We start from the raw sequence: 21,187 nt of genomic DNA, 5'->3' as shown, positions 1-21,187 counted from the left end.
ATAAGTTAATATATAGGAATTTGAGCAAATCGGCCTATCTGCTGCAAGTTGGTCATAGCATATAGGCATATGTATGTATGTATATACACATATGCATATATAAATACATAAGCCCATAGGCGTCACTGTTGGGGTTTGAGGTAATTGTTGCGTGGCTCGTGGTTGTCTTTTTATGGCTACGCTAGTATTTCCACACGAACATATATGTAGGGTATTTTATAATAGAGCATATTAGTTTTGATATAATGCTTAGCCAGTTATTTTTCTTTTTTGATTTCCAAATGTGTATTAAATATTTTTATGTACATCCATACATAATGGGATATTTATAAATCATGATTGTAAATTACAACTAGCATTTCCAGTATTAACAAATATTCTTACTAAAAACTATTTAATGAAGGCAGCCTAAACAATTGTCGAGCCCTGCTGGTTCGTGCGCTGGTTGATTTTCACATGTGTCTGCCGTTTCTTCTCCTCCTTGAAGGCCTCGGCGTTGGCCTTCTTCTCGATGCGGCGTTCGCTGCGGTAATCCTTAAGCAAACGTTTGCGTTCGCGCTTCTCCTCGGGAGTCTCGTCCTTGGGGCGTATGGAGAGGACGCTGAGTGTGGATAGCACCGATTTGGCACACAGAGATTTCGGACCAGCATTATCTGCTGAATCATCGGCCAAATTGGCCAACGCCTTAGCTGTGAGCTGGGCATCGGTGCCGCCACGCAGCACGTTTGCTGGAAGACCTGTTTTGGGATCGATCTTAATGGGTGCCGCACGTCGATTGGCGCGAGGCTCATCGATTAGTTTTGGATGGTTATAAATATTAGAATATGTGGAGAGTATGGATTCACAGTCCCATTTCTTCTCTTTGCCGTCTTCGACTTCGTAATCGACCAGCTCGTCGGTTGGATCATGTTCGCCGTCAACAACATTTTCGTATTTCTTAATGCGCTCGCGATCCCATTCTTTGTCATATTTCAAGTCTTCGTTTTTCTTCTTGAATTCCTGGAAACATTGCATTACAACGGGATGCTTCTGATGCCATTGACCCTCAATGTCTTCTAAAGCGAGATCTCCGAGCTCAGGATCGTCGTAGCTTGCATAGAACTGCTCGAAACGATCGTCGAGCAGTGAGAGTTGCTCGTTTCTACGAATTACACTCGACGACATTGAGTATTCTGTGAAGCGCGACTTGGTTTCCTCATCATCAAAACGACTTTTGCGCATCAGTGGACCAAGGCGGTCCATCATCTCGTCTGCGTTCTCATCTTCATTTAAATTATCTGAATCAAAGTCCATATCATTCTCCTCGTCCTCGTCTTCCCAATCTTCGTCGTCTCCCTCTTCGTCTTCATCACCGCTGCCCATCGCTTTCATTACGAAATCGTCTTCCAACTCTTCAGTGTCTTCGAAATCGCTGTCGAGTGCTGCAACAACATCAGGATCCCAATCTGGTCGCGGACCGGGCTGAGGAGCTGCTTTGTTTAACATGCCTTCAGACTCCTCAAATTCACTAGCAAATACGGAGCTGGGCAGCAGGAGTTTGGTCTGCGCTTTAGCATCCTCAGCATTCGTCTTCTTTGCTTGATTGGGATTCTCCATATACTCCCAAACCACATCATTTTCTCGCTTCTTCAGATGCTGCAGGTAATCGTAGTCGTCATCAAAGTGAATACCAAACTTTTTCAGCTCCTCTCGCCGTTTCTCTGGATCCACGGTTGCTTCATCCTGTGGCTTTGATTGCGACTGCCTTGCACTCGCCTCCAAAAGCACACGCTGTGGAGCAGTTTCATCGGTCACCAAGGGATCGTGCTGACTGCGATGCACCAAGTGAAATGTGACAGCCTTTTTCCGGTCAATATATGGCTTTTTCCCTTTCACCTACAAATTAAATGGACTTAAGGGATGTTGACATGGTTATAGAGTTCAAAATTTACCATTTTTAGGCTGCAAGATTTGGTGTTTCTTCAAAATAAAATTGAGAACTTTCGTAGTTACTGCGTTCCAAAACACATGTGCATTAGAGGTGAGACAGTACGACGGGCCAATCGATAGGGACTCATATCGATTTCCTCATCGATATTTCCATAGAGTATTTGCGCTGAGAGTTTACTATGTCGTTACATTTAAAGCAAAATTAATATTATTATTGAATCTTATAAATAAATTTTAAGTAAATCTACAAAATAACCTTTAAATGGGTAAAAGTATAATCAAATATCGTTAAGCCATATTCCACCACTTAGAATTGTAGGTCACAATTATGATATTTTTTATATAGATGATTAATAAGAATGTATTTTTATTATGAAGTATAAATAATCGGAGATTATATGCCAGCATAATTACTGCCAGCCTCTGCTGCTCATCGTGTCTTGTACACTAATCGGCAGTCGCGAGTGTTTCATGGGCGAGTTCTATTTGTGCGGCGCATCTCTAATTCTGATGGCTTGCATCCCTGTGGTAAACTAAACATAATTGTTGATATTATTGTCTTAGCTCATTTTCTGTAAAATGGAGGAGAATGAGAGTACGGTGGAGGCCCAGAATAACGTTGCAAACGGTAAGCGAATGACTCATAATCAATGCTGAACTCAGTTAAAGTTAACATCGTCATTTCAGGAGATGATGACGCGACATACCAGCATAAGTTGGAACTGCTCCAGGCCGAGATGCGTAAAATGCAAAACGAGTTTAATACGCAGCGTGCAAAAATGAAGGAGCTGTACATGCAAAAGGAGGCCGAGCGGAAGCAGCTTCAAGACGAATTGAATGAGTTGAAGACGCACGTCATGGTAGCAGATCTAAAATGCGAGAACGAAATGCAGTTGAAGGATATAAAGGCGCAAGAGGAGATATCGTCACTACAACAGCTGGTGCAGGACACGATCGAAGAATCGGCCATATACAAAGCAGAATTGGAGCGCATCAAAGTAGAACAGCTGCGGCTACAGCAACAACAACTTCAGCAGATGCAGCAAATAGCTACAGCTGAGCCATCCGGCGGACTAGCACCTCATGTTCTTAACCAGGTGAAGAAAACACTCGGATCTGTGCGAAAACTAGGCAGCGAGTCCTTGAACAACAGCTTTCAGCAGGAGAGCGCCGACAGCAACGCGCGTGGAACAAGCAAGTCAAATGCCAACCAATATGTGAGTACTTTTAGACCTATTTGTAGCTCCACTAGCATCTATATATGTATGTTTAAACAGGCCCCCGAAGATGCCGAAATGATGCACTCCATAATTGAGCAACTGCAAGCAGAAATGAAAGCGCTAAAGGAAAAGTTGCGGGAAGCAGACGAACAGCTACAGGCTAAAGCAAGCACCTCACAGCGTACAGAGGAAACAACAGAATCCGTTCTAGATGGAGCAGCTGCCATGCACAAGTCCACATCAACAGATTTGGTAGAAGACAGTACAGCTTGTAGTAGCTGTAATACGACAGAACAGCGTGCCAATGATTTGGCAGAGCAGTTGAAGCAACAGCAAAAGCAAATGGATATACTACAAAAGCAGATTACTGAAGCGCGGGAACAGTTGAGCAAGGAAGCGGCGCTACGCACTGACTTGGAGAATCAGTGGCAGACGAAGCGGGAGGCACACAAGACCGAAGTACAAAACCTTCGCGAGCAAGTGAAGAACAACGAGCAACAACTGTTGGATATGCAACAAAAGTTTCTCGAGACCAAGGAGGAGGTGATGCGAAATCTGCAGCGAGTGTCTGATGATCGTGAAAGGGTTAACCAGCATCTAGAGACACTGCAGGCTGACAATGACTTTCTGTCCGGTCGATTTCTGGCGACATCCGAGGAAATTGAGAACCAATACATTAATCTCCCAAACACTGTGGTCGAGCTACAGGAGTTAATTCTACGACAGCAGAACGAACTGATACAGGCCCGAGTTAGCAGCGAATATGAGAAACAGAAGTGCGTCAGTTCGCTGGATGAGATTCATTTATTGCGCGCCCAGCTCGAAGAGAGCAACAATGAAATGCGTGCCTATAAGCGTAAAGTGCAATCAAGCATTAAGACACTACAGTAAGTCGAAGATATATAATTATGCCAATCATATATTAATTCATTATATATTATTATATCCGTAGAGATCGCATCACGGAAAAGCTGATCGCGGAGCAGTCGCACGAGTCATCAAAGGCACTTTTGGAACGTAAAGAGGCTGAGCTGAACAAGCAGCTGTCCGAGTGCCGCGTTGAGATTATAGAACTACAGGAAGCAAATGTAAGTAGTTGACGCATTAAATCAATCAGTCAATTTAACGTATGATTCATTTTCAGGAGAAACTGGCAAAAACTAATGTAGACTATAAGGCGAAGATAAAGACGCTTCAGGAGGAGCTGTCCACAATGGAAACGGTGCAAAAAGATTTTGTCAAACTGTCACAAAAACTGCAGGTAAGTTGAAATCCAATTAAGTAAAAATAGAAATATTTATTTTTTATTTTCCATTATACTTGTAAACTTAAACCTATTTGTTGTTTTCTGTAGATGACCTTGGAGGAGCTGCGGCATGCTGACACCGAGGTGCGCTGGCAGGACGACGACGATGTCAACAATTGTCCCACATGCAACGCCTGCTTCACGGTGATGGTGCGCAAAATCCATTGTCGCCACTGTGGACACATCTACTGCGATAAATGTCTAACGAAAACGGTGCCATCGGGACCACGGAAACGTATTGCCCGCGTCTGTGATATTTGTCACACTTTGCTCACGCCAAACACCGCTCCCTACTTTAGTCACGAGCCGCAGCAGACGAATTAGTTAATTTACACTATTCTAACGCGCTGGCAAATATTTATTGTTATTTTCTCTATGTATGTACTGTGTACGATAATTCCACTCCTTCTTTTTTGTTATATCTGTATCTGTTATCTGTGGATAGTTTGTGTCCTTGTCAAATCAAACAGAGTCATATCCAAAGGCAAAAGTGCGCTAAGATTTCAAATTACATATGCTTTATATATATACATGTATGTATGTATATATGTATGTATATATAAATGTGCATGTAACTCAGTCCTCTAGTTTAATGTCGTCTTATTATGTCGTGTTAGCTATTTTATAGATAAGTTTCCAATTATTGAATTTTGAATGCAAGCAAAGCAACAATATAAAAATAAAATAAAAAACCTATGTACACTTGACACTTGTGCTGACGCTCAGAGTTACTTGAACCAAGTTCGCCTGTAGAAGTGGGAAAATATTATTAACATTTGTTTATGGACAGAAAAACAGAAAAACAGTTGTGTTCATGCAACAAATATTTGTATTATTATTTTAATTTTTTTTTTTATTTAACTATAAATCAGAGGAAACAATTTGGTAATTTTTGTTAACAACTAACAACATCAAAAATATATCAAATTGTGTCTTTTCTTCACGAGGGTTGCGAGGATATTTCTATATATATATATATATTTGTAGTCAACGAATGCCATGCATTAACATTGATTTGTGTCCATTATTGTCTTCAATTGGTTGCTTAAGCTTAATATTAAAGGTAACTCAACAAGTGGGGCATGCCCGTTATTATAGAATTCTGTATGTACAACTCACATCACATCTCTAACAAATATGTCAATTGTATATTGTTTATATCTAATACTGCAATCTGCGCACACAAGCTGAAAACGCTTTTTGTCTAATTGGAAACACATACATACGCTCACACACACACACACACACTCACACACATGCACACTAAAATGCTGGGAAGGAGGGAATCACATTTTCATAGGGCAATCAAAGTTGTTTCTGAATCTGCAATGAGAAGCAAAATTTAAATGTAATTAGCAATTGCCTTCTCACTCTATAATATTAAATAGAGCTCTCTCCGTTATTAAGACTCACCTCACCAGATGAGATGACCGGCAAAGGCACCTATTAACGCCACAGCTGTTACGCCTAATAAGCTGAGGAATCGACTGCTGGGACCTGTGGAAAGTGTGACGAAAATAGTATAATTAATAAATAATAAATTATAATAACAACAAATAAATCTAACGGTAGCTAAATCGCAAAGCCATATACTTGTATCATGCTGTACTATGGCTACGTAAATGTGAAGATCTTTTATGGGAACTATGTTAGTGGTGCGCTTACGTTAAGCAAATTGTGCAGGTATTAGAACATACATATATATAGTTAAGAATAAGAGACAAATGAATTTTGAGACACTTACGTAAAAAGTTTTGGCGTTAAACGACAGAACGACAGATATATAGATGCGAGTCGAGGCGAGACGAGACGAGGGCGAAGGCAAAGTTGAAGACAAATGAAAAGCGATATATAATATATATTTAGGTAGAAATAGTGAGACAGAGAGATAGAGATAGAGTGTGTGTGTGTATGTGTGTGTGTGTGTGGAGCAGATGTGTGTAATCTCTCATGTTGTTCTGGCTGGATCTGATCATCAATTCATAATTCTCTCTGGGCGGAGAATGTGCTTTGTGCTCGTTGCAGACGTTGATTGTTCCGATACAGACATTAGTTATAGACACACAGAAAGAGAGTGACAGTGAGTGAGCGAGAGAGAGAGAGAGAGACAGAGCTTAGCCTATTGATGGACAATGGTCGATGATACTCGAGTCTCTCTGAATAACAGATATTAATTATATATGTGAATTATCAACTATTTGAGCATCTCTGAGAGCTTCAATCTAAAACTAAAAGTATGCCTGCAACAGTTGTAACAACTGAGACGAGGACAATGTCGATGCTTGGTTCATGGTTTCAAATAATGTTTAACGTTTAGCAATTGCCCGTAGCAATCGCTCGGGGCGTGGTCAGAGTTGTTGCTCTAGTTCGCGTTTTCACCTGCAGCGCCCGTGTTGCTCAGCGAAATCTCGTGCCCGTATTTCGCCAGCCACTCGATGATGACGCCATTGGTCCAGCCAAAGCCCTTCTGTACGCCGTATTCACCACCGCCGCCATGTCCGCCAAACTTTTCCGCATCGTACTGAATGAGAAAGAAAAAATTCCGGTATTATCAGAGAGCTATATATTGTATTACATAGACTACTCGAACGCTACCTTTTCGAACATGGCACGCGAATCGCGATATGCCGCAAAATTGGATTTCACCCAGCGATGACCCCACCTCTTCGACAGCTGCTTGGCGTCGGGAGTGCCCAAATTGTCCAGACCCTCGATGATAATATACTGCAGAGGCGCCCACACATTGGGGAAGTCCCACTGCTCGCCAGTCTGATAGAGCGTGTTTGGTATGCCGCCTGGGAATGTGTCCAGTTTGTTCTTTTCAATATAGTTCAGCACCGATGCGGATATCTTGTCGGTGTCGGAAATATTGTAAGCCTTGACCCACAAGGGGGCTAGATTGGAGGTCACGAAGTAGTCGCGCGGCTTCTCGTTGATCAAATCATAGTCCAGCCAGCAGCCGGCCTCCTCGTTCCACAGGACAGCCTGAATAGCCTGCCGAATACATGAGAGAGTAAGATATAGATAGATATATATATTTTGCTAGATTTTGATCTACTTACCTCCTTGATTTTCTGCGCCTTGGTCTCATACTCTGTCATCTTTTCTACGTTGCCCGCCTTGGCATGGAATTCTGCAATAATTTTGGCGTTCCAGTAGAGAATTGAATTTAGATCGACTGGAACAATGGAGCGGGTCTTCGTAACTGAGAGATTTCCAACATTTGTGCCCTTATCGTTGATGTACCAGCGAGAGCTGAAGTCCATGCCCGATTCAGCAGCCGACTTCAACTCACTATAGTGATTTTCCTTATCCTCGTCGGTGTTGAAGGTAGCAGCTGTCTCTATGTCCTCACTGTAGGATTCGGGACGGGGTCCCTTCGACGAGTCCCTGTACACAGCTAGATTATAACCTTTGGCCTGTACGCTGTGATTGTTGATGAAGTATTCGAACTCGTGCTCCAGCACATCCAGTGCATTGATCGCAAAGCGATCGTCCTTGGTGAAGTCCACATAGGACTTGACCATGCCCGCCAGTAGCGGCGGCTGGGAGCGACCCCAGTAGTAGACGCGACCACCGTTCGGTATGAATCCAATGCGCTGTACAATCGACATGAAGTTCTCGATCATGCCACGGGCCGTATCCCTCATCTCGCTGTACAACAGGCCTCGAATGATCCAGTAAGAGTCCCAGTAGTAGAACTCGATAAAGCGGCCGCCGGGCACAATGACCGGATTGGGCACGGGTATAATGGAGTAATATTCCGGGTTCTTGTGCACATCGTCCTTCATCTTACGCCCGAGCTCCTTCCAGATATTGTTTAGATCGACGCCCCATTGCTTCAGATCCGGATCGTTCACAAGATCCAGAAACGCTGGATGCTCGACCCAATCTGTAGGTGTCCACACCTCTAGCTCGGTGCCCTTTGCTCCAAAATTATCCTACAAGTTCCGAAAAGATTGGATCAATGAAAATTTACGCTACTATTGAATTGACGTCTCTTTCGTACATCAACAAATTTCCGTATCTGATCGTTGCTGGGTGTATTATTCGCGGAAGCCATAAATGCCTCAAATAACTCCATTGTCTTCTCAGGCGAAGCCTTCAGTTTCATGTCTACAAAGGTCTTCGAGTCGGGAAACAGCTTCGCCATCTGTACCGTATGCAACAGAGGTCCATAGCAATATATTTGGCTGAAATCAAAATATGGGAAAAATTTATATATATCGTATTATTATTTTCTTTTAATTTTATTTTTTTTTTACTAATATGTGTTGACTTCAGTAATTCTATATTTAAAGCCTAACATAATCATAATTCAGCATTTATATATTATAAATTTTAAAACGTTATTCATTATATATTTGCATATTTATAATATTTTGTTTTAGGTAATTTTTTTTTTATTGACTGATTGAAAATAAATTCTTTGTTTTTATTAAAAGTATGAAATCATAAATCGAAATAATCTGATTAACATCTTTTAGGGAAGTATATCTTATATAAAATACTCTTTTCACGTTATTTAATTTATACATCTTCATATATAATGAAGAAACTTACATTCAAATAAAATCCTTAAAAAAGCTAACCAGATTATTTTTATATACAAATTTATAAACTTCTCCGTGAAAACAGAAAACTAAACATATACTAAATTTGAATAAACTGCTTCTCGTACTCTTGCACTTGCACTTAAGCAAAATTGATCAAGAGCTGAACCGTAAATGAATCTTAAAGAAAGAGAAAAAAAAGACATTAAGCTAACGACTTTAGTAGACCTACGGTCTGACATCATAAATTAGTGTAAATAACTTTTTCTTTCGCCCTCTTAATGAGGCAATTAGACTTTCAGCATGAACAAGTTCAGTGCAACACCTGTGCGATAGGATCTGATATGGAATTCAATACACTGGCACGATTCTGAAATAGTCCGTCACGTTTATTGATCGCGATTATATTCCATTTTTCTTTACTTTTTTTCAAATGTACGTATATTATAAAAGTCGAATGCGAGATTTTAAGTGGTTTCAGTTTGATAATTCTGAACCGGTTCGTTGTTACAGAGAGTATAATCCAGTTGATATGGGTGTATGAAACAGGTCATATACTAAGCAAGTATATAGACACACTTATACAGATAAAAAAAAATCACGTAAAAGAATAATAAAACTAATAATTTAGATAATGAAAGTTGTTTTTTGTTTTCGTATCTTACGGACAGTATGTAAAGTGAGCGAAAGTTTTACGAACTCTCGTAACTTACCAGGAGGAAAAATCAAATGTTTCAACTTGTTTTTCAATTTCATTATTCGCACTTTCAGCGATAAATTCGAGCAGATGCTTTGCTCGCACCTGCGGCACAGCCGCCAGGCAACAGCAAAGGATTATTGGATAGATCAGGTTTACTTTGATCATTTTATTTATAAAAATAATTTATATTATTTTATATTATTTTGAATTCTTTTAAGGAACTTTGATATTTTTATTATTAATTTCCCTTTGTCTTTTGTTAAGCGTTTCACTAACACATTCGCAACTCTGAGGAACACTTATATAAATATATATATATACTGAATTTATCACATTGACTGCGCTATAAAAACTACTTTTAGTACGTGGCCACAATGTAGAATTGTAATAAGTCTAATTATGATTATTTTTGTATTTATTTGAAGCGTAATTCCCTAATCCAATTGTTGTAAGTCTCAACTCAACGCGATATCCCGATCGAACAGTCGCGCGCTCCGCTGAGCTTTTCGCACTTTTCGCACTTTTCAACGACCCAGACACAGCCTGCGCCCTGCCAGTGCAAGAATACTTCTAACTGTTTCGGGCCGTTTTCGTTTTATAAAATAAATTACCGAATGACGACGGCGTCGCTGTCGACGTCGAAACGTCAGCGAGATCGGGGCACACGACAAGCAACACGAGCTTAAGCACGAGCTGGAGCACGAGCATATCGATGCGATGAGGGTGGGCGTTGGGCGGCCGTTCTATTTATAAATCAACTGAGTTGCGATTATAGCTCAGCCAAAGCTGAATGTACGGTATTTCAATTTAACCGTTAGCTGCTATCGTTGTTGTAGCGCATTGCTGTTGTAGCTAGCGCACTTAGTTCTTTCTTTTTTATTTCGTTCATTTAATCGTGAGTCTGCGACACTCACACAACCAAACAGACCGAATCGTGTATGTATGCGAATGTGTGTGTGTGCCTTATTAAGAGCACCCGCATTATAAGGATTTTAATATTGGGGCTTACACGATGCATAATGATATATTCTAAATAATGCTGATCAACCTTCAACTGCTGTGAAAAATAAGCCAATGAACTTGTCTGCTGTCACATTCCCATAAACGTTCCACAAAATATGGGCGTATTATCAACTGATAAATGCATCTGGTATATGCGCATATACTCTATTTACACAATCGAAGCCCTTCAAAACAAATAACAATACATATTTATTATATTGTTACGACTCTATAATGGAATAGTACAAATGGTTCGATATTTGTTTATTTCGATTTTCGCATCAAAACAATAATGAACGTAAAGCTCACATTGAACTAGTTCAGTGGCTTCCATTTGTAACCCTATTCAAGTTAGTCAGTGGACGCCATTTTATTTTTCAGTTTTGACTTGGAAAAACCGTTAACCGGTTGGAAAATTGAAGACAAGCTCAGATTATGAACAGCTTAAAGCAAACGAAGAACCGGAATTTGGTTCTATTTAAAGTCAAATGTCGTATTATTCTTGAGTAATTCGTATGCCCTGTAAAGCAAATTTGAAATAACCTAAAAAACGTTATTTAGATATATCCAGGTTATAATCTAGTTGCAACCAGTTAAAGCTTAAAAATGCTCATAATTTATTAACTTTAATGTTATTGTTTTTGTTTATCTGTAATGTTATTGTTTTCCTATATAGTATGGAAAGAAAATACTTTATGAGCCGCTGTCCATCAAAATAAATATTTAGTGCCTGAGTGCACTCAGTCTTACAAAAACTCTATTATGATATTAGATAACACGATTATCTATAAAAATAAAAATAAGCTATAAACTGCTTGTGCCTATAATATGAAAATGCAAAAATATAATAATTCTAGTTATAGAATTTTAGCAATTTAGAGATAAGTATTTCAGCTCATAATCCCAAGTAAAATGTAATAATTTATAATGCCTCTTGACGCATGCATTCTAATACCCCTATAAAACTCAGATTTCAAAAATGTAAACCCCTGAGCTTTTCTATTTCACATTTGAGTTAAAACGAAATTGACTTTTATGTATTTACATATTTTTGTAACTACGTTGAGGTTTTTATTATCTATTTTGAATGTAACTGTAAACCGCACAGTATATATAAGCCAACACATCCATATGCAGGCCTTTACGATATGGGCACATGCATGATAAGCACTACAAAAAGAGAACAACAATTTTGGGGATCGAGACTTAATATGTAAATGAAAATCAAATCAGTAGAGCACAAATCCAAATAATTAACCCTATTCCATGTACTGATAGACGGATTCAAGACAACTGGAAAATTCCGAATATATATCAAGTAGAAGTTCAGGGCATATTGGACATTTTTAAAGCAAGTAACAAGAACCCAAGATATATACTTGATCAGTAGCAACAGAGATGTTGATCTACCATACGAGATAAATCAATTTTCTGGTATAGATTGAGCTCATCAATCGGTATATATAAATATATATATGTATACTCTTCAAGTTTACTGACCAAATATTGGATATTCAAGATTATCATGTTCCGGGTATCTGTTAGTCGAGCACTAACAGACTCAAGTAGTCTTACGGTTTTTCCATTACTATTTACATATGTATATTTGGAAATGTGAAAATGTGGCTTACATCAGGTCTATTTATTTATAGCTCAAACTATTAAATGGGGGAATTACGTATAGAGCTATTTCGTTTATAAATAAACCTGAGATTAAATAGCCCAGTAAATGAAACGAAAACTACATCCAAAAATTACGACGCAAAGAGTTACGGATGTACATACATATCATTGAGTAGACGGGCACGGCTATAACAAGTCTTAATTGAACTGATTTGCTGCACACGTACTAATCTGTCCGTCTGTCCGTTTGTCCGTCTGTACGTCTGCCTGTCTCTCCGGCTATTTGCCTGTCCGTCCGACATCATAACAAAAAGAACGACAGCGAGAGAGAATCTACATTTGCATGCTGTATGTGTACAAATTTCGGGATCTGATCATTGACCGGGAAATTCTCTGTGAATTGTCGCATGTCGCATGTCGCATGTCACACTTTCAGTGATTTATCACATTTAGTTAATATTCACTTGACCAGAGTTTATAGTATATTGTATATATGGTTAGAGCTGTGTGTATATAATTTGCAAATGATGTATTGTTCGGTTAAGTCTAAGTACGTCGTACTTTTTTCTTTCAGTCTCAAGCAATTATAGTATGAGAAGTAACCTCTCGCTCTCTTTCTCTGTCTCACTCACTATGTCTGTCTCACTCTCAGTCTCTCACTCTCTGTGTATCTATTGTGGCATTCGGAAACAAAAGATACTTTATTTCACATTACAAATTGGCATATCAAAACAGTTGTGCAATTATTTGCAGCTATTGGAGAGATACAGAAAGGGAGACAAATATACAGAGAGGGAGCGAGATAGACTGCTATATCATTGTCTGTAGCAATTGGCAGCAATGGTTTTAATTAAAGTTTAATGCATTCAATGCATTCACAATCGAACAAATCGTGAACTCTGATTCGATATCTAGTTCACGCTTTGACTTTTACTATATGCATATATATCTCATTATGACTCAGATATCTAGTTTTAATTATCACAATTATGCTATGGAGTTCAGACAACAGGAAGAGTACTTACAGAATACTTATATATTATATATATGACTACTATAAAAAACACCCAAAAACACAAAATAAAAAAGAACTAAGGTCGTTCCATTGTTTCGACTGAACAAATATTTAAACGAGTGTAATGGACTTTTCAACAAACATGGATGACAAATAGACGCCAGTTGGAACGTGTTTGGCATTACCAAATAGTTATCATAAATATCATACAGATAGATACATGAATAATACTTCCGATACCGCTGAAATCAGTCAATATATACACGATCTAGCTATTCCGGTTCGAGTTCTGGTTAATTCAGATTGATTATTGATTCACTCATTGAATAAAATATAGTTAAAACACTCAATCCGCTCATAGCAATCGAGATCTAAACATGTTTGAGCTTAGAACTGAAGTGAACTTTTATATAGTATATATGCCACAAAGTTTCTATAGAAACTGTTTATTAACCATATATTATAATGGAAACCCCACTACAAAAATTTCAATCAGCTGTTATAGAATTCATATTACTTTAATGTCTCTCTAAATTTATTATACAATCAAATACTTTTTGACATGCCGGGCTTATATAGCCCATAAATCTTTTAGGTCTATATATATATGTATATATAAATATATAAAACTTAATAGGACTGGATATCCTTATCTAAGGAGGGAGAGACAAAACCAATATACCCTTTTCCGCATTTGAACGAGTATACAGAATATGCATTCTAATTTCAATCGGATACAGACTAATTAGCTATTTCAAATAAATAAAAGAAAATAACGAAATACTTTTTGTGTTAATGTGAGCCGTATATTTATTAGAGTATCTGTTATTTGTTTATTATTATTGTGATTTTAATTTTCTTTTTTTGCTTGGCATTTCGTTCCAGCAATTGACAGTGCTAAATGAATTTCTGAATGGCTTAGCAGCTATGACGTCTTTATACGCTTGACCAATAGTTCAACTGGCTTAAACTGAAAACGAAAATAATAAAAACAAAAATCTGACAGAAGATCGAGTAAAAAGAAGATGAAGCAGTAAGAAACCCGTTTGAAAAAATTGGTCCAAGCAGCACGTTTTAATTAATTGCGAAACATGCGACATGCGAAATGCTTGTGGCTTAAAAGACTTCGGTTCAAGGACAACATTTGAATAGTGAAGCCAATTGGATATAGACGAGATAGACAAGATCTGCAATGGAGTCAGGTAAGTGCGGAATGTGTGAAATGAAAAGCTAAGAAGCAACCATTCACCTTTTGCTGCCAATCCAAGGACATTCTAGCAAAACAAAGAGACACTCAAGATTCTAATGTGAGATTAGATATGACTTATATAGAGTGTATATAGAGTATTTATAGTGATTGCAAACTATCCACACGTGTTGCTTGCACTTTCAAGTGATTCTTCTTGAGCTGTTTGCATCGAAAATATTATTCAGTTTTCTTCCTATATGGGTGCGTATAACCTGGGGTAGGTGAATTAACTGGTTTTCAAACTTGAATCGCGATCTGAACTCGGGTTAAGGCTAAAAGTATTTTTGTTTTGTTTTTGAATTTGTGTTTTATAAAGTCAAATTCAAATTTCAAGCGATCTTTTTAATTGCCTTGAGCCCTGAATATAAACTCCTTCTTCTCATATTGGCGAGAATCTTAAATCATACGAGATAAGAACGATATGCCCATTCATCCAAAATTCTGCACTTGACACTGAATTCAATCGGAGTACAGCGAGAGTGGAATCTCAAGAGGTTGTGGCATTGGAAGGAACTCGACTTAATCCCTTTTACCTCAGTCCATCCCTGATAAGATGTTGAGCAAGCAGAGCGACGTCAATCACAATCGACTTGAATATCTATCTACACTGTCCAGCAAGACACAATGGAATGACGAATATAATACTTAACATAAATTAAATACTAATATATATTTTTTAAAAAATATATAAAAAAAATAAAAAATAAAAAAATACAAAATATATAAATATAAAAATAAAAAAAAGATATATATGAATAAAATATATGTAAGTGTTAACTAAATAGCCAAGCTTAAATATGGAAAAAAAAAGATTATATAAAATATTTAAATTTGGGTATCATATGAGCATTCCACTTGAAAAATATTTGTAAAGTGCTTAAATTTAACTCGAATTAAATACTTTAAGTAAAACTTTGACACCCTGTATATACATAGTCATATAGTTGTTGCCACAAATAACAGTAAACAGTATAATAAAAAAAAAACATAATCAAAAACAATGCTTGGAGAATTAGAATTTAATTGTGTTGATTATTTTCTGTGGAGTTTGTTCGTTCTTTACATTAATTGCAGTTATTAAATTTTTTATATTTCCATTAATTCAATGCGATTTTATAGATTGGTGAGGTTTTATTTTCGTTTTTTTCGCTTGCACAATTGGTATTGTTTAAACAATTTGCACAAATGTGTTTCGACGTTAGAAGAGAATTTTTTTTTAAAGATTATTTTCAGATTTTTTTAGTTGCTGATAAGAGAGACAGAGAGAGATAGAGAGAGAGGGAAGAGGTTAAGTTAGGCGATATTGGCAGAGATCTTTTAAAAAGTTTAGAGAACTGCCAAGATTCGCCAAGCTCAAATTTGGATCACAGATCTTATCATTTTAATATTTAATATATAAATATATTTATATATATATTTATAGCCCTTTCACTGATCTTTAGCGGCAATTGGCAACAATCAAAATAATAACATATTTCAATAGCCAATTATTTATGGCTTAGCTTATAGGCAAAAATATAGCTGACTATAAATTAGACCAAAATGGGTATAAAGATTAGTTAGCTGAATCAAGTGCGAATATAAATATACATATAGAGACACATATGTATATAGAGCTGTGCTGATAACAAAGTTGACTTCAAGGTCTTGTGATTTACATAGGCAGTTTCGCCCCGGATGCTCTGTACACGAGTTTTATCACTTTGGAATCGAGTGCTTGTATCTGATACATTAGTTGATAAGATAATTATGATTTCTTTATAGCTAACACTAACCTGTATTTATTGCCAAGCCTTCGAGCTGCCCTCGCCAAGCAGAAATTGTATCTCAAATGCGCCCATTGACGCAATTTCTTAGCCAAAAGCATTTTTGCTTGTGCCGAGCGACCGGGACTGAGAATCTGTATTCAATCTCAGCTGTTTGCGCCTGATAACAGCATTCAGTGTTGTCTGATGGCTGATAAGGCGCAGTTCGAGTGCTACGAGTGGAAATAAATTATACCTAATATACTTTGCATACATTGTCGGCATTTAACATTTCTATTTGGCTGTCATCAGGCGTCTGTCAATGATTATTAAATTTATTGTTGTTCTGTATTAATTTATTGTTGAAAAAATCGCAGTAGTATTTACAAATAATATAGAATAAATTTAGCTGGCGATTAATATTTTCCACACAATTTACTCACAATTTACAATTCCAGCAAATTAGCGCTAATTCAGTTTACAGCTATTAAAATATAAAAGATCTCAAAGCTGCAAAATTTTGTACAAATTGTTTGCGCAAACAGTCGAATTTGCGCAAGCAACTCGTGCGCACGTCGCATGGCAGCTCCGCCTCAACATCGGCCAATCGCAGCGCGCCTCAGAGCCCCCATTGGGAGTTCTTGGGTATTGTTTCATTTCTTTTATTTTATTTTATTTTATTTTTTGTTTAGATCAGATCGTGTCTACCGTTTGATTGAACACCTGCTGGGCACATTAATCGTATTTTGAGTGTACTTAGATTTATCTACTTCCACGTATTCATACATTTGCATAAGTGTTTAATTAAGTGTTGGCTTGCATGCCGATCAGCATAAATGTAAATTCAATTGAACTCATATGTAAATGAGCGTAAATTGAATTTATTTATACAGAAATTATTATAGTATTAATTTGCTGATTTGCTGTGGACTGGAATCATATTATGTCATATTTTATAACATTTAAGTGTGGGCTGTTTAATGTGGGCAATTTTTTTTTGTTTGTATATATATTTTAAGCGCTGAATAATGTGGGCAATTGTTTAAATACATTTCTAATTTCACTAAAAAAAAAAAAAAAAAACTAAAGCTTACATCATGCATAGCAGCAAGCTATTGTTCGCCTCCATTTTTTTTGTTAACAGATTAGAGCACCAGCCTAAGAGTATGCAGTAGTGTTTGATTGGCTGGATATGTTAAAAATCATCTCTGTTAATTTCCTACCGAAACGCACCTGACACGCGCCATAGCAACTAGCCGGTCATATAATATTTAAACAGCACGGATAAGTTTCATAGCAACCGGCTTTTGCTGGCTTATTACACGTCGAATTGCATGCACCGCCCGAGTGTATGCAACAGTTTTTGATCTGCTGAGCCGTGCTTAAAGCTGCGACTGCAGTTCGAAAGAACTATGGGAAATTAACTTGATAAGTCTTAAAAAAAGTTCAATTATTCTTGAGTTGCGAGATCACCATTTCATAGAGTACATAAATTATAATAATCAAATTGATAAAAGCTAATATGTTAACAGTAGCGATAGCCATTATCGATATAGTGACAGACTGGCTAGACACCGGAGCAGACTAGCGAGAAGATTGCTTCCTGCGAGACCACTAAGGCGATTAAAACGCTTGGGTTTTGCCAAAAATATGAGATAAGTCGTTTAGGGATACTTGTAAATATATATTTGTAAGTCCTCCTGAATACATCAGAAGGTTAGGTGTTATATAAAAATTCTAATTGTGTTGTTAAGGTACTAAACTTGCATTGTACAGATTCAGCGCTTAAAATATATATACAAAAAAAAAAAAAAAAAAAAAAAAAAAAAAAGCCATTATCGATAGCCGTTATCAACAGCACTGCCATTGATATCATTAGACTTTTTTAATTGGGTACCGCACGCCTCCTAAAAACGCCGTGCATTCTAATTGGTAAGCAAAGAAATTTTCTGCTCGAATGTAGTAATACTACTGCGATTAGCACTAATAGTAGAAGTAGTGGTATTAATATAGACAAAAGTAGTAGCAATAGTAGTAGAACTAGTAACAATGGTAGTGAAAGAGTAATATAACTAGTTATAATGGTAGTAGAAGTAGTAGTAAAACTAGTAAATATGGTAGTAGAAATAGTAGTCGAACAAGTAAAAATAGTAGTACGAATAGTGCAGAAGTAGTATAATAGTAGTTGTAGTAGTATAAAATTGAAATGGCAAGTTAAAGGAATATGCGATCAAGTCAAGTAATCTCTAAACTGAATTTAATCAATGTGCCTATTATGAATATCCTCGCTGTCTGAATAACATCGAAATGTAAGAGAATCAAATGTGATAAATTCTTATTTCATGCAGGAATTCTGAGAAAATGCCACCTTGTGCGCTTAACGAATTCTCATTGATTCCGATTCACATCGACCAAAATAATTAGCTTAATTACAGCCAATCGAGAGTCTGGCCAGCTGTGGCCCAACCTTGCTATAAAGCACACCTGTCCAACTGGTTCCGCTGCAAGTGCATTGCCAAACAGTGAACTGATTATAGAAGTGCTTAAAAAAGATACGAATTGGCTCATCGCATAGTTGGCTAAATAAAAGGTTCATTGGCATGATTTCATTCTATTTCAAGAGAACTTGAACTATTTTTTTTTTCGTTTCATTTCTGCTGAGTTTAATCTGCTTAAATTTTAATATCCACAGTTCAATGCATTTAGTCCATATCTATCTTAACACCGCTCTCTCTCTCTTTCTCTCTCTTTCTTTCTCTGTTAAAGATAAAAACGACAATTTGTTTCTTGTTATCAATTATCAATATTATTTTCTACACTTATATGGGGCAATTGTAAATTGTTGTTCCAAAGGTGACAAAAGCAAAAAGCAATTACAAGGTTGCCATCAAGAACCTTACTTTAATACATACATACATACATACATATGTACATACCTATGCACACATACACATATGCTTTCGGCTCGGCAACACGTGCTTAACTTCTCAATAAGTTACGATTGCATTGCAACTAAATTTTTAGTTGCTATTTAAATTGAATTTGGTCACGTCTGAGAATGTGATGCGTTTCAAATATTAACGTCGCGACGTTTCTCAAATGCATTTTTACTTTTTCGTTTTCGAGCACAATTCAAATTTTCGCTTTGCGCACATGCAGTTCCCATTAAGCAGTTGTTTAACCGTTAGCAAATTTTTTCTCATAATAAAACAGAAAATCACGTAGAAGAAACACGTTTCGGTTACTCTTGAAATAGTAAATAGATCTAAATAGATAATTTGGCTAGCTGCATCGATCGCGTGACGCTTGTGGATCTACTAGGTACGACAATAAGGAATGAGCTAAACAGAGATAGCAACAACAACAAACGGATAGCTTGCTCTGGCGCGAACAGAGTGCGACAGAGACAGATGTATATTTGGCAACAACACAGAATGGCAAGACCAAAAGAAAACAAAATTGTGTATTTATATCTCACTTAAACACACACAGACGCACACACGCACACTGGCAAATTCATATCTACGTACATATGCTTATAAATATTATCAATTTGGTACCACGCATAGTTTCGGGCAAAGCTTTAAGTGGCAATGGCGGAAAGTGAGAGCACATTCTAACTAACTATAGTTTGCAAATAAGCGCCAAGTGCTTTCTATTCGTTCGAAGCAACTAATTATGCAACTTGCAAATATATGCACATAGACGCAAATTGAAGTGGAAATACGCACGAATTCGCAACTTACCCGTTGGCATTCATTTTGCGCTCCAGCTGGCTGAGGTCCTCGTGAAATGAAACTCTGAAATTTTGTTGGCACTTTGTGGAGAGGGCAGTGCCACGCGACGTACTCTAGACCAGAATCTTTTGTATGAATATTGATTTTTTGCTTCTTGTTTATCGCGCTAGCTGTCGCCAAAGCTTCTATGCTGCGAACTGAGTATTTGCGATTTTCGTTTATATATTTCGTATTTTTATCACACAACACTTGTTGTTTGTTTTATCATTGAACCAATTTTGTTTTACACAATTTTTAGCTTTGCGAACAGAGCGCGTGCGACCGGCTCTCGAAGAGCTGCAAAACTGAGTGTAATGCCGATCGCCATGTAAATAAATAGTTTTGCACGAGAGCTGCACACATGTACGAAAATACATACAAACTTACCCACATACACGCCAGAAAATACATACATATGTATGTAAGATTTAGCGCGTTTGGGGTAGAGCCAGCTGCTACCGAAAGAGACCCGAGAGCAAGAGAGAGGAAGTTGAGAGCGACGAGAGCCAATGGCTGCTATGATAAAATGAGTGCCTCAGATAAAGCCATAAACGTTGCTTTCGACTTGGCCATACCGTTACTTTTGTACCACACTTGCTTTTGCATGCATAAGTGAAGTTGGAATTAAAGTGCTAGCATATAAATCGTTCCCATTTGTGCTCAGCAATTCTGCAAAAGAAAGGGATATTTGCGTATGCCCATAAAATAAATCACTTCTGTTACCTATAATACAAGTCGAATATACCCCGTGCGAAAAACAAGTGCACAGTCCATTGTGTGTGTTAACAAAACTGAGAGCAGAGAAGCTCTTGGCCTGTCGCTTTGCACGTAGTCAGCCGGTAGCGGCGACTCTTGATACGCCCTCTGCCCAAGCTATCCCTCCCCCACAGAGAGGACGCTGCTGACGCTGATGCAATTCGCAGCAGTGTTTGAAATTTGGTATTCTGACGACAAAAGCGGACCCTATTTATCCAAACAGAATGTTTAGCTTTATGACAATTCTGTTCTCACACCCTCTCACAGAATGCGTAGTTTACACAATGATAGACATGTGTATATATACATACAC

The 21,187-nt window shown here is 37.6% G+C and overlaps 3 protein-coding genes across 6 annotated transcripts; 1 reads left to right on the top strand and 2 right to left on the bottom strand.

Annotated features, from left to right (window-relative positions):
• Positions 1–282: 282 nt before the first annotated feature.
• LTV1 (LTV1 ribosome biogenesis factor) lies at positions 283–2,075 on the bottom strand. The gene is made up of 2 exons (XM_018013304.2): positions 1,932–2,075; positions 283–1,875 (listed from the first exon to the last, which is right to left on the bottom strand). Exons 1-2 carry the CDS (start codon positions 1,932–1,934, stop codon positions 409–411), a joined length of 1,470 nt encoding a protein of 489 aa, XP_017868793.1. The 5' UTR covers positions 1,935–2,075; the 3' UTR covers positions 283–408.
• Positions 2,076–2,091: 16 nt separating this feature from the next.
• Rbpn-5 (Rab GTPase-binding effector protein rabaptin-5) lies at positions 2,092–5,162 on the top strand. Its single transcript, XM_018012871.2, has 7 exons — positions 2,092–2,244; positions 2,308–2,557; positions 2,617–3,146; positions 3,207–4,036; positions 4,102–4,237; positions 4,294–4,410; positions 4,504–5,162. Exons 2-7 carry the CDS (start codon positions 2,509–2,511, stop codon positions 4,777–4,779), a joined length of 1,938 nt encoding a protein of 645 aa, XP_017868360.1. The 5' UTR covers positions 2,092–2,244; positions 2,308–2,508; the 3' UTR covers positions 4,780–5,162.
• Positions 5,163–5,261: 99 nt separating this feature from the next.
• Positions 5,262–20,423, bottom strand: Treh (Trehalase). Of its 4 annotated transcripts, none has more exons than XR_016270320.1 (7): positions 9,722–10,299; positions 8,465–8,648; positions 7,518–8,396; positions 7,051–7,449; positions 6,200–6,976; positions 5,869–5,952; positions 5,262–5,778 (listed from the first exon to the last, which is right to left on the bottom strand). XR_016270320.1 is itself a non-coding variant. In XM_018012874.2 (7 exons), the coding sequence occupies exons 1-6, from the start codon at positions 20,100–20,102 to the stop codon at positions 5,870–5,872; spliced, it is 1,701 nt and encodes a 566-aa protein (XP_017868363.1). In that variant the 5' UTR covers positions 20,103–20,423; the 3' UTR covers positions 5,262–5,778; position 5,869. The 4 variants fall into 4 exon arrangements, 2 of the variants coding, with proteins under 2 accessions (XP_017868363.1, XP_017868362.1); XR_016270319.1 differs by having other exon boundaries at positions 5,869–5,942; positions 6,835–6,976; XM_018012874.2 differs by lacking the exon at positions 9,722–10,299 and adding an exon at positions 20,089–20,423 and having other exon boundaries at positions 6,835–6,976.
• Between the last annotated feature and the right edge of the window lie 764 nt (positions 20,424–21,187).

This window comes from Drosophila arizonae, chromosome 5 (assembly GCF_054131065.1).
Source record: "Drosophila arizonae isolate 15081-1271.41 chromosome 5, UAZ_ARI_1.0, whole genome shotgun sequence".
NCBI lineage: Eukaryota > Metazoa > Arthropoda > Insecta > Diptera > Drosophilidae > Drosophila > Drosophila arizonae.
Note: the sequence above shows the minus strand (reverse complement) of the source record. Positions and strands in the feature narration are given on the sequence as shown.